At 52.9% G+C, this 13,126-nt stretch overlaps 1 protein-coding gene across 1 annotated transcript; it reads right to left on the reverse strand.

Moving 5' to 3' along the window:
- Positions 1 to 4,836: 4,836 nt before the first annotated feature.
- On the reverse strand, positions 4,837 to 9,078 carry LOC109564706 (stefin-C). Its single transcript, XM_019968179.2, has 3 exons — positions 8,925 to 9,078; positions 5,622 to 5,723; positions 4,837 to 5,175 (listed from the first exon to the last, which is right to left on the reverse strand). Exons 1-3 carry the CDS (start codon positions 8,997 to 8,999, stop codon positions 5,047 to 5,049), a joined length of 306 nt encoding a protein of 101 aa, XP_019823738.2. The 5' UTR covers positions 9,000 to 9,078; the 3' UTR covers positions 4,837 to 5,046.
- Positions 9,079 to 13,126: the final 4,048 nt, after the last annotated feature.

Below are 13,126 nucleotides of genomic sequence, written 5' to 3' on the forward strand. Positions count from 1 at the left end.
GCAGACGCATGAGGAGGCAGGCGAGTGATGCGCCTGGCAGCCCTGGAAACAGAGACTGTGGGTTGCATGGGAAGTCGATTGTTGGATAGCGTGGAAAGTTGATTGTTGTTAAGTCGCTCAGTCATGTCTGACTCTTTGCAACCCCATGGACTGTAGCCCACCAGGCTCCTCTGTCCATGGGATTCTCCAGGCAAGAATACTGGAGTGGGTTGTTGTTTCCTTTGCCAGGGGATCTTCCTGACCCAGGAACTGAATCTGCATCTCCCACATATCCTGCATTGGCAGGCAGGTTCTTTACCACTGAGCCACCTGGGAAACCCAGTGCATTGAAAGTAGGGTCCTCACAGGGGAGGAGAGGGCCTCAAAGCCTGGGATAGGGATGCCTGAAGGATGCACCTGGGGTCTTGAGCCCAACGCCTAATTCATCCGGATGCCCCATGCTGCAGCAGACCACTACCCTTCCTTTGCGCCTTTGCGGAAACTCAGCTCCCTCATCTGGAGAGCAAGCAACAGTCACACACCTGAGGCGGGTGCTGACGCTGGTTCCTTTCGGGTGGGCCTCCACTGCCTCCTTTGCTCCAGGCCCATCACCAGGCAGGTTTCAACCAAGTGGAGAAGGAAGCACAGCCTGGGCTGCTAGGAAGGCCCTACATGCCCTGGGAGCACAGGACCAGCTCCTGGGTGCCAGCAGACATGGGGAGCACCAGGTGGGTGGGAGTCTTGGGATGGGAGACAGGGCTGGGTGCAGTATGTTAGCTACAACAGAAGAACATCTGCTGATGTGGGCCATCTGTGACTTCAGTTGTGGGTTGAATTGTGTCCCCAGAGTGTCTATCCTAACTGCTGCCCCCCGCCCCAGCCCCCTGCCCTGGCTGTGAATGCAGCCTTATTTGGAAATAGGGTCTTTGCAGATACAGTTCAGTTAAATGAGATCACCCTGGGATGGGGGCCCTAAGACCTCAGACTGAGGAAAGAAGCCCATGAGAAGACACAGGTGGGAACTGGAGAGCTGCCTCTATAAACCAAGGTCCCAGCTCTGCTGAGAGGCTCCCTGAAACACAGATTGGCCACTGGCCCAAAGCAAAGGGGTCAGGGCTGCAGCCCAGCCTCCCCACCTCACGGCCAGGTATGCGGCTCCAACCTGACCGCATCCTCCAGGGCCCCCAGGGCTAGCCCTGCCAGGTCTCCGCCCCTCTGCCCTTCAGGTCTCAGGCTTACCCCAACCCACACAATCGGCTGAGTTCCCCTCTTCCCTCCCACAACACTCCAGTCCGGTTAGAAGCTGTGCCTCAAAAAAAAAAAAGTAAAAAAAAAAGAAGAAGCTGTGCCTCTCCACCCAGGGAGGAGGCCAGACTGCTCATTCCCCAAGCTTCACCCCCTTAAATCTCTGGCTGCCCCCCACCCACCCACCCATCCAAACAAAGACCTTCTGGGGCAAACACTGCCCGGGACTGCTGAGCTGGCTGCTGGTGGGTCACCCAGCAGTGCCCTGGCCTGGTCTGGGCTCCTGGGGGCATATGTTGTGTCTGAGCCCCTGGCCTGCTTCCTCTGGAAAAGCCCATCATGCCCTCACCACAGAGACCCTGTCAGGCATACCTGCTCGATGGCCAGGAGGCCACCATATCCACAGACAGCTGTGTACTGGGCGGGGCTGTAATTCGTCCTCCTCCTCTGAGTGCTCAGGGCCACGTGCAGCCTGAGGGCCTGGCCAGGCCAGCCACCAGGCAGCCCTTCCTGTGTGTGCTCCTTGATGATTTATCCTTAAAGGCGGCAAAGGGGGGCATCCCCACGGGGAAGAGTGAGGAGAAGGAGGGCAGACGTGGTCAGGTTCCACCAAAGGGGCCCAGCAATTCCGCTCCTCTCCACCCGCCTCGCCAGGGCAGGCACCAGACTCCTGAGGAGCCGTGTCCTCTAGTTGGCCCTCAGGACCTCCCCCTACGCCAGTGGACCTACATGCCGGTCCCTGTGGTCACAGAGAGCTTCCTGGGAGAGGAGTTCTGGGAAACCACGCCAGCTGCTGCAGACTCTGGCCCTGTGGCAGCCCCTTGATCAGGCTGTGCCTGAGTCCCACCTGCTGGGACTCACCAGTTGTGACCACGCCTGCTGCAAAGGAGTCTGGGAAGTGTGGGTTTTCATGCGTCCCAATTATACAGTCCTCGTTTCCTCAGGGCAGGTGGGGAGGTCGGATCTAGGTGGGAAGCCATCAGTGTCTGGTCACCCACAACATCATAAGCTCCCTTACAGAGGGGTCCCGATTGCCCTGCTGTCCACTCTTGCCCCTGCCAGTAGGGGGTCTGGCACACAAACACTCAGCTCGGCAGAGTCCATCACGACTGTGCCCAGACAAGACTCCTGACCAGGTTGTGCTGTGGGGGCGGTTAAGAAGCAGGAAGCTCTGAAGCCCTGGAGCCCCTCGCTTAGGGCCCCCTGGACACTCCAGCTGGATGAGACAGATGGCCACGGCCACAGCTGTCTGCAGGGCACAAGCCCCACCTGCTGGACCTCATCTGTCAGCAGAGACCCTGAGTTCCCAGGGCACTCAGAGAGCTTGTGCCCGCGGGCTGCTCTCTCTGAGCTGAGCCTGGACGGTCCCACACTCCCCTCCACCTACCCCCAGCAGGGACACAGCCTCCACATCACACAGGGGCCGGCCACTCAGCAGTCTGGGGACCCGGGCGGCAGAACCTCCAAGCATTGCCCCAAAGTTCTGGGCACAGGGGAGGAAGAAGCCCCCAAGGGCTGCTAAGAGAGGATGGGGAAGGGGGGCGAGGGGAAGGTGCCTGCCCACACAGAGGGGCTCCTCCCTGTCTGGAGAGCTTGAGGACTGGGGTGGGACGAGGGGAAGGTGCCTGCCCACCCAGAGGGGCTCCCCCCTGTCTGGAGAGCTTGAGGACTGGGGTGGGGCGAGGGGAAGATGCCTGCCCACCCAGAGGGGCTCCCCCCTGTCTGGAGAGCTTGAGGACTGGGGTGCCGGCTGGTGGGGGTGGGGAGGGCCACCGTGTCTGTGTCTCCCCAGGGCACAAGCCTCAGTCTGGTCCGGGAAACAGAGGCTACTCAGGGTGGGTGCAAAGGAGGGGCCCTTTGCACGTGTGCAGAGAGGGACCGGGCAGATTCTCTTCCCGGTGGGGGACCGTTAGGGGCTGGGGCTGAGTGAGAGACTGGCTGGAGAGGATATCCTTGGATCAGGCAGGGCCCAGGTGTCCCTGGGGGTCCCTGAAGCAGGTGCAGGGGGCCAGAGAGCAGGGGTGTCCACTAGGTCAGCACCTACGGCTGGTGGGGACACTGGGTCTGGGGGCAATGAGAGAGCACCCCCCAGCAGTCCCTGAAATCCTCTGCCACCCTGCCCAGACTGCCTCTGGTGTCCTGTTGGCATTTTTGTCAATTTCTTACCGAGGTGTGATTCACACAACATACACTTTTATTTCTCACACAACATACACTTTACCATTGTATTTATTCTTTTTATTTTATTTATTTTTTAAAGTAGCTTCCCTCTTTCTAAAAAAATTTTAATTGACTTAGTTTTGGCAGCCCTGCGTGACATGTGGGAACTTAGTTTCCTGACCAGGGATCAAACCTGTGGTCCCTACAGTATAAGTGTGGAGTCTGAGCCGGTGGACTGGCAGCAAAGTCTGTTTACCATTTGACAGTGTACACTTCAGTGTGTTTAGTGCATTCACAATGGTTTGCAACCACCACCTCTTCTAGTGTCAAAACCTTGTCACCCCCAGCACACACCTGGGGGACCCTCTGAACCCAGTGGTCACACCTGCCTCCGTCCCTGTGCTCCGTGCTCCCTGCTATGAGGTGTGGGCTGTCGGTCCCGTCCAGGCACCTACATAGCATCCCCCATCCGCCCCCCTTCACTGGAAGTTTCCAGGTGGAAATATAGCTGATCTTCAAGTCGATGTAAATATGCTCGCTGGCTTCTATTTTCCCAGACCAAGAGCTGGAGATGCAAGTTTTCTGTCCTAGAGCTCAGGATAGGGCAGGACACACACAGCTCCTGACTGAGTCTCCTTCTCCTGCTCTCACAGGTCTGTTTGCTCCCCAAGGACTGTTTACCTGCTCTGCATTCAGCCCTCATGACCTGCACCTCCGATCCATCAGCAGCAGGCCTGACACAGAATACCACCTGCCCCAGAGACGAAGTGGAGACAGGAAGGGGGCAGACTCTGCCCTCAGGAACAGGCTGTCCACCTGGACCCTGAGCCACACAGAACTGTCCCCAGCATTTAGTCTTACAATGCAGGGTGCGCTTTTCTATTCTACTGCACACGAACACACACACACGGCAAACACATCACTGGATTGACTTCACTAACGGTAGTAACCGGCTGCTGAAACCAGGAAGCCTTGAGACAGACCCAGCGCATAACCCGGGCAGTCAGTGGGTAGTTGGGGCCGGACTCGCAGGACATGGCACTCAGCGGGCCCTGCGGGTCACAGCCTCCCTGCACACATCTGTGCATCTCTACCCGAGCAGAAATGCGTGAATGTATCTGAGTCCATCTAGAACTAATGCTCTAGGGTCAGATTTTCTCACCCCCTCTTACTGTACACGATGGGGTGGGGGGTTCTGAGACCTGGAGACACGACACAGAGTCACCAGGACAGCCTGTGGAGCTGTGGTTAGAGCACACGTTCCCAGAACCCTGGGTGTACCACCTGCCCACTGCCACCTGGGCCACACTCTCCCCTCCTCGGCTCCTCAGGGAAGGGGGCTCAGGCGGCAGGAGGCCCAGCGGGGGCTCCACCCAGGACACCTCTCACCTGCTGACACTTCTCTACTGTGATTATAGCTTCAGATGAAGGAAAAAACCCCAACAGAGACAATTTGTGAAAACAGAAAACACATGTTTATTTAAAGATAACTCAAGCTCCCCTCGAAGGAAATTTAGTTAAAATCATGGATTGAGAGAAAAAAATGAACACAGTGAAAGCAGGGAACAGAGACACCACCCCACCACGAGGGGCACCGCGTCTGGTCCCAGACAGGTCTGCAGAGGAGAGACCCACGTGGGTGATGGACTCTGAAAATCAGGCCTAGAAGTAGGTCAGCTCGTCATGCCTGCTTTTGTTGGTCTGGTAGCTGGTCAAGGCCACGGGCTTGTTCTCGTGTGGGAGGCTTTCAAACACTCGGATGTGCACGAAGTCATCCTCGTCCACTTGAACCTGAAAGGAGAGTCCAGTGAGGGGCAGGTGGGGCCTCTGACCCCAAGTCCCCCTGCTCCACTGGACTTGGCTGGATGGTAGGAGGGTCCTGGATGCCTGGAGGCTGCGTCCCTTCATGTCCCCAGAGACTGGGCTGAGGACATTCTCACCCTCCTCCTTCAAGTGCAGGGGACACCCTAGGTGCCCAGCCAGCACCCCTCCCCCACACTCATTCCAGCAGAGCCCTTGGTCACCCGAGAGGCTAGGTCCTCTTCTCCAAGGAGGCCGCAGCACACACGTGCACACACGCACATGCACACATACATGCTTGCACACGCATGCTCATTTTGGACAGCCACCAAACCCCTGAAGCTGAGGGCTGCCGCAGGACCCTGCTGAGCACTCCTGCCCTGGGCACCTGCGAGCTCCCACTTCAGCCAGACTCTCCCAAGAGGCTGACACCCCACCTTGATCAAGTAGTTCATCCCAGCAACCACCTGGCTCCTGAATTTCACAGCCTTGAACACTGGGAACTTCTTGTTCTCCTTCTCCTCCAGCTGGGACTTCACCTGCGGAAGGGGAGAAGGGAGAGACAGGTGAGCTCACCTGTATTAGATGTCACCCCTGAACTCTCATGCCTGGGCACTGCACACTTTCTACACCTCATCTGCCCTTTACAGCTAAGCAGACACACTCAACTGTCGACTCTGATGATAAAGGACAGAAAAATGTTCTCTGTATCATTTCTCTTTTCTTTTTCAAGGATGGGAATTTTATATTTTCACCATCAAGACAATGTGTATAAGTTCACACCCTGTTTTTCTTTTTACTTAGTTCTTTTGAAAGAGTACATACATACCATTTTTCAGTTACTCTTTTAAAAGTGAAAATTAAAATATTTTAAAGAATTAAACTAAATTGAACGTTAAAGATAATTTTCCAGGGACTTCCTCAGTGGTCTAGTGGGTAAGACTCAGTGACAGCAATGCAAGGGGCCCGGGTTCGATTCCTGGTTGGTGAACTGTATCCTACACGCTGCAAAGAAGAGCTACTTGCTGCAAGTAACTACGTGGCACAGCCAAAGTAAAATAAATAAATATTTATTAAAAATTCAGTCTTCCATCTTCTGTTGTTAATGTTCAATTGCTAAGTCATGTCTGACTCTTTGTGACCCCAAGGATTGTGGCACGCCAGGCTCCTCTGTTCTCCAGTCTCCCAGAGTTTGCTCAAATTCATCTCCATTGAGTCAGTGATGCTATCTAATGATCTCATACTCTGCTGACGCCTTCTCCTGCTGCCCTCGATTTTTCCCAGCATCAGGGTCTTTTCTATGAGTCAGCTCTTCCTGGCAGGTGGCCAAAGGACTGGAGCTTCAGCTCCATCATCAGTCCTTCCAGTGAATATTTAGGGTTGATTTCCTTTAGGATTGACTGGTTTGATCTTATAGAGGTGCCTTAATTCTCTTGGGAAAAAAAAAAAAGTGAAAGTGACAATGTTAATCACTCAGTGGTGTCCGACTCCTTGCGACCCCATGGAGCCTGCGTGGCTCCTCTATTCATGGAATTCTCCAGGCAAGAATACTGGAATGGGTTGTCATTTCCTTTTCCAGGGTTCTCTTAAGAATCTCAGTTTCTTCTGCAGACAGTTTTAAAAAAATGCTTTTCTACTTTAAATTTTTATTTATTTTTAGTTTTTAAACGTGTCATAACTCTGGGTTTTCCATTGTTAACTTTTAGTTACTTATTCTTTTTTTTTTTTTTGGCTGCCTTAGGTCTTTGAGGCTGCATGCCAGCTTTCTCCAGTTCCTTTTCTTTTTTTCTCCAGTTTCAAAGAGTGGGGGCTTCTGTTGAGAGCACAGGCTCTAGGCATGGGGGCTTCAGTAGTCTTGGCTCCCTGGCTCTAGAGCTCGGGCTCGAGAATTGTGGCACTTGGGCTTACTTGCTTATCCCTGTGTGGTATCATCCCGGACCAGGGATGGATCCCAGGTCCCCTGCACTGGCCTGTGGATTCTTCTCCCCTGGGCCACCAGGGTGGTCCTTTGCTGCCTTTTTAGACGGTCTCCCTAGGACTGAACTGAACTGAACTGAACTAGGATGCAGGGCCTTTGGGCAGAGGCTGTTTCTGATCTTTGGTGTCAGATGTTAATGATGCCCTTGGATCAGTCAGGTTTTCTAGGGTCTTGGCCTTTAGGGAACTGAGCTTTGTTATGGAGGAAGGGAGAGCAGGTTGCTTTGTCTTGACTTTAAGATCTAATCTGGTTTCTGAGTGCTCAGCAGCCACAGGCGCTCACTGCCCTGAAGTCCCCAGACCAGTTCTGGGTGTCAGAGGAGCTTGGTGAAGCCCAAGCGCCTGCTGCTTGGGGAGCCAAGGGCATCACCATTATGCATGCCAGTGAGTCACCTGGCAAGGGCCTGCAGGGAGGGGCACTCTGGTGATTGGGTCGGGGAAAGGACAGGAGGAGGGAGGGTCAGGTAGTGAGAAGGTGGGCCACCTGCTCTTCCATGAGGCTGCCACGGCTCTCAGGGTGGTCAGTGTGGGTGTGTCCCCCTGGGCCAGTGCCCACCCTTGTCTCAACACTCAGCTGTGCAGCCCTTCTTCACGGAGCTGTATGGAACTGACCCTCAGACCGTTTACCCAGCCTGGGGGTGAGTGATGCCCACAAACCCTCCCGGGGGCCTGGAATGAAATCATCTCTCTGTCTGTCTCAGGAGTGGAAGCAGGAGAGCCCTACTCTGTGCAAGGATGGCTGGATGTGGTGGATACAGGTCTGTCTCTGGCCTCACTTCTCCTTATCTATTCAGGAAAACTTCAGTACAAAAGGCCCCCAGATGGTGCCCCTGCCCCTCACAGAGCCCACCCAGCACACAGGTGGCCACCTCGCTCCCAGGGCAGTGAGGACGGTGCACTGACAGGTGACTCTCAAGGGATGGACCCCAAGTGCAGCCCCTAAGACAGAAACCCTTGTCTCCCGAGGCGGCTCACCCTCACTCAAAGCTCATGTGGCTAGCGGGGATTCTTAGGCTTGGAGGCCCAGGAAGAGGAAGGGAGGGCTGGGCTGAGTGGCCATGGAGGGGGAGAACAGGGAACACCCTTCTGCCTGGCTCTCACTGGCTGTCCCCCAGATCCCTCAGTGTCTAAGGTCTCACAAGACTGACTCACCCCTTCCACGACTGCTGTCAGATGATCCCAAAGGTAGGATCCAGGACGCAGCAGAGCGCATGCCCTGGGATGTAGGAGGCAGCAGTGGAGCGGGGAGGGGGGCGGCGGTGGGCAAGAAAGATAAGGGACCTAGGTTTCCTCTTCTCATCAGAACTCGAATACCCGCCCCAGACCCTGAACTTGTCTCCCTTGTGAGGAGGGGGGGACAGGCCCCAACCCCACATGACCCTTGGGTGCAAGAGTTTTCCTGGAAAAGGGGCTGGACTGCTGCCCAGGGTCTGATCCATGCTCTGCCTACTTGACCCAGCTACTTTCAGTTGCCAAATGTTTCACTGGAGAGCGTTTCAAACCTACACGAAAGTGCTAAAATAACAGCCTGAGTCTCGGCGGCCTGGGCCCCTGACTCACTCATGATGACCTCACCCCACGCTGTGCCCTTTGCTCTCCGTGTGCTTTTCCCCAACTGTCACCTTGCCTCCCCTCCAACTCCTCTGCCCTCTCTCTCTTCTCAAGAGAGAATGGGATGTGCTAGGGTGCAGTGCCTCTGTCCCAGAGGTGATGACTGCTGACCACCGTGGTCCCGGGACCCCTTCTGCCCGCAGCAGCCCTACCTGGTCAGCGATGGCCTGGATCTCGGCTGTGGCATCCTGAGTATCTGAGAACCCACCAAGATTTGGTCCCCACATGTCAGCAGTCGGCAGGCTGGGCGGGTGAGCTGTAGGAGCTGCTGACACTCCCAGGACGGGTGAGCTAATGGGAAACTGCCAGACTTGGAGGGATGGTCCTGTGATGCGTGGGTGGAGCCAGGAGAGGTGCCTAGGTTGAGGGACAGGGAACAGGGAGGGGAAGTCCTGGTCCCATTCAGGAACATGCTCTGACTCGGCTGGGGCGGGACTTCGGTATCTTCCTCTGGGTGGCAGAGTCACAAGGCAGGGGTGGGAGCTCCCTGCAGGATGGGTGTGGTAGTGGGGAGCAGCACCGACAGAATCTCCAGAGAGAAAGGGGTCCACTCGGGTGGGAGGATGATGGGAGTCACCTGTCCTTCGGGTTCCACAGGAGCCTGGAGACACGGGAGCAGCAGACCTGAGAGCTGCCAAGGGCGGAGAGGAGAAGCTCCCGCCAGCTCAGAACCTGGAGGAGCTGGAGGAGAGGCGCAGGGGCCGCCTGGGCCTCAGTGCGACCTGCCCGTGCCCCCTGGAGCCCCTCATCTCCCAGCCAGGCCCAGCGCCCCACCCGTTCTGGCCTGTCCTGTGGGCTGCTGTGCACATCATGGACATGTGACTGGTGACACAGGAAGGGCTGACGTGGGTGGACAGAAGAGCCACAGAGGATTCAGAGGCAGGGAGGCAATGACTCCAGGGCCTCAGATGGCATGGGGGTCAGACGGATGGTGTTACTTACTAGGACTTGATTCTGATGGGTATGGGATTAGAGTAGGTTCAGCTATTCCCCAGGCTGGGGCGGGGGCACCCTTCTGGGGTCCAAGCCTGGGCTCTTGTGTAACCCTGGGGAACCGATGATCTGAGGAGACACATGAGTGAGACACAAGGCCGAGGCCTTGGTGGGGAAGGGGGCCGGGAGGCGGGCAGCAGAGTCAGGGGAGCCCAGGAGACCCGCTCCGCCCTGTGGTCAGCCCAGTCTCGGGTTGGGTATTGGTGGGCTTAGCTTTCCAGGTCATCTTCAGCCAGTCATCTTTCTTGTGCCCAGGTGTGGTCTGAGGCCCTTCCTGGTGGCGCACACATCTCTCAGGCAAGATGGTTTCCAGCGGGAGTGTTTCTGGGAGGTTGGCAGAACATAGTATAGGCTGGCCTCACCCACCTCCTTCTGGCCCCCCAGAAGTCTCCAGTTAGATTTTGGCAGTAGCTTCTCAGTAACGCACACCTTACAGGGAACTCCTATTTTGAGACAACTCAGGCAAGTGCTTATTACTGTGTTTTTACCAGCGGGGCGTAGGTGGGGGGAAGGTTTCAGGCAATGTTTCTCTAAAAATTCTGTCCCCTCCTCCTGCCCTGAGACACTTCAGACTCGAGATAATTCTTGCGTAATCAGAGTAGAAATCAGATTGATTATATTCTTTGCAGCCAAAGATGGAGAAGCCCTATACAGTCAGCAAAAACAATTCCGGGAGCTGACTGTGACTCAGATCATGAACTCCTTATTGCAAAATTCAGACTTAAATTGAAGAAAGGAGGGACACCTCTAAACCATTCTGGTATGACCTTAATCAAATCCCTTATGATTATACAGTAGAAGTGACAAATAGATTCAAGGGATTAGATCTGAAAGACAGAGTTCCTGAAGAACAATGGATGAGGTCTGTCACATTGTACAGGATGCTGTGATCAAAACCATCCCCAAGAAAAAGAAATGCAAAAAGGCAAAACTGTTGTCTGAGGAGGCCTTACAAATAGCCGATAAAAGAAGAGAAGTGAATGACAAAGGAGAAAAGAAAGATATATCCATCTGAACGCAGAATTCCAAAGAATAGCAGGGACAGATAAGAAAGCATTCCTAAGTGATTAGTGCAAAGAAATAGAGGAAAACAATAGAATGAGAAAGACGAGATCTCTTCAAGAAAATCAGAGATACCAAGGGAACGTTTCATGCAAAGATGGGCTCAATGAAAGACAGAAATGGTATGGACCATACAGAAGCAGAAGACATTAAGAAGAGGTGGCAAGAATACCACAGGAGAAGTATACAAAAAAGATCTTAATGACCCAGATAACCACAATGATGTGATCACCTAAAGCCAGACATCCAAGAGTGTGAAGCCAAGTGGGCCTCCGGAAGCGTCATGACAAATAAAGCTAGTGGAGGTGATGGAATTCCAGTTGACTTATTTCAAATCCTCAAAGATGAGGCTGTGAACGTGCTGCACTCAGTTCAGTTCAGTCTCTCGGTTGTGTCCAACTCTTTGTGACCCCATGAATCACAGCATGCCAGGCCTTCCTGTCCATCACCAACTCCCGGAGTTCACTCAAACTCACGTCCATCGAGTCAGTGATGCCATCCAGCCATCTCATCCTCTGTCGTCCCCTTCTCCTCCTGCCCCCAATCCCTCCCAGCATCAGTCTTTTCCAATGAGTCAACTCTTCTCATGAGGTAGCCAAAGTACTGGAGCTTCAGCTTCAGCATCATTCCCTCCAAAGAACACCCAGGGCTGATCTCCTTCAGAATGGACTAGTTGGATCTCCTTGTACTCAAAATGCCAGCAAATTTGGAAAACTTAGCAGTGATCACAGGACTGGAAAAGATCAGGTTTTATTCCAATCCCAAAGAAAGGCAATGCTAAAGAATGATCAAACTACTGCAGAGTTGCATTCATCTCACATGCTAGCAAAGCAATGCTCAAAATTCTCCAAGCTAGGCTTCAACAGTACATGAACCAAGAACTCCCAGATGTTCAAGCTGGATTTAGAAAAGGCAGAGGAGCCGGAGATCAAATTGACAACATCCATTGGATCATAGAAAAAGCAAGAGAATTCCTGAAAAACATCTACTTCTGCTTCATTGACTACACTAAAGTCTTTGACTGTGTGGATCAGAACAAACTGTGGAAAACTCTTCAAGAGGTGGGAATACCAGACCACTTTACCTGCTTTCTGAGAAATCTGTATGCAGATCAAGAAGCAACAGTTCAAACCAGACATGGAACAATGGACTGGTTCCAAACGTCAAGGCTGTATATTGTCACCCTGCTTATTTAACTTATATGCAGAGTACATCATGTGAAATGCTGGGCTGGAAGAAGCACAAGCTGGAATCAAGATTGCTGGGAGAAATATTAATAACCTCAGCTGTGATAATGGCACCACCCTTATGGCAGAAAGCAAAGAGGAACTAAAGGAGAGTGAAAAATCTGCCTTAAAAGTCAGCATTCAGAAAACAAAGATCATGGCATACGGTTCCATCACTTCATGGCAAATAGATGGGGAAACAATGGAAACAGTGACAGACTTTCTTTCCCTGGTCTCCAAAATCACTGCAGATGGTGACTGCAGCCATGAAATTAAAAGACACTTGCCCCTTGGAAGAAAAGCTATGACCAACCCAGACAGCATGTTAAAGAGCAGAGACATTACTTTGCCAACAAAAGTCTGTCTAGTCAAAACTATGGTTTTTCTAGTAGTCATATGTGGATGTGAGAGCTGGACGTTAAAGACAGCTTACCACCAGAGAACTGATGCTTTTGAACTATGGTGTTGGAGAAGACTCATTTTGTTCTCCAAGGCCAAAGTTACCTGTTTCCCCAGGAATCTCTTGACTTTGCACTTTTGCATTCCAATCCCCAAAGATGAATAGAACATGTTTTACGTGTTAGTTCTAGGAGGTCTTCTAGGTCTTCATAGAACTGATCAAGGTGTCCAATCAGCTAATGGGGAAGAGCAGAGGAGGAGTATTAAGCCCCAGAAAGAATGAAGCAGCTGGGCCAAAGCAGAAATGATGCTCAGTTGCAGATTGTCTGGTCATGAAAGTAAAATCCGATTCTGCATAGAACAGTATTGCATAGGAACCTGGAATGTTAGTACCACGAGTCAAGGTAAATTGGACATGTTCAAGCAGGAGATGGGAAGAATAAACATCAACATCTTAGGAATCGGTGAGCTAAAATGGACTGCAATGGTTGAATTTAATTCAGATGACCATTACATCTACTACTGTGGGCAAGAATCCCATAGAAGAAACAGAGTAGCCCTCATAGTCAACAAAAGAGTCCAAAATGCAGTACTTGAATGCAGCCTCAAAACTGACAGAATGATCTCAGTTCATTTCCAAGGCAAACCATTGAATATCACAGTAATCCAGGTCT

Source organism: Bos indicus, chromosome 1 (assembly GCF_029378745.1).
Source record: "Bos indicus isolate NIAB-ARS_2022 breed Sahiwal x Tharparkar chromosome 1, NIAB-ARS_B.indTharparkar_mat_pri_1.0, whole genome shotgun sequence".
Lineage (NCBI taxonomy): Eukaryota > Metazoa > Chordata > Mammalia > Artiodactyla > Bovidae > Bos > Bos indicus.

Bases quoted from the DNA above. Each gene is read 5' to 3' on its own strand.
- LOC109564706 (XM_019968179.2), bottom strand. From the start codon at position 8,999: ATGTGGGGACCAAATCTTGGTGGGTTCTCAGATACTCAGGATGCCACA. The intron at 5,724-8,924 runs GTAGGGCTGCTG...CCCCTTCCGCAG, and splicing joins TCCAGGCCATCGCTGACCAG to GTGAAGTCCCAGCTGGAGGA. The intron at 5,176-5,621 runs GTGGGGTGTCAG...CTCTCCTTTCAG, and splicing joins GGATGAACTACTTGATCAAG to GTTCAAGTGGACGAGGATGA.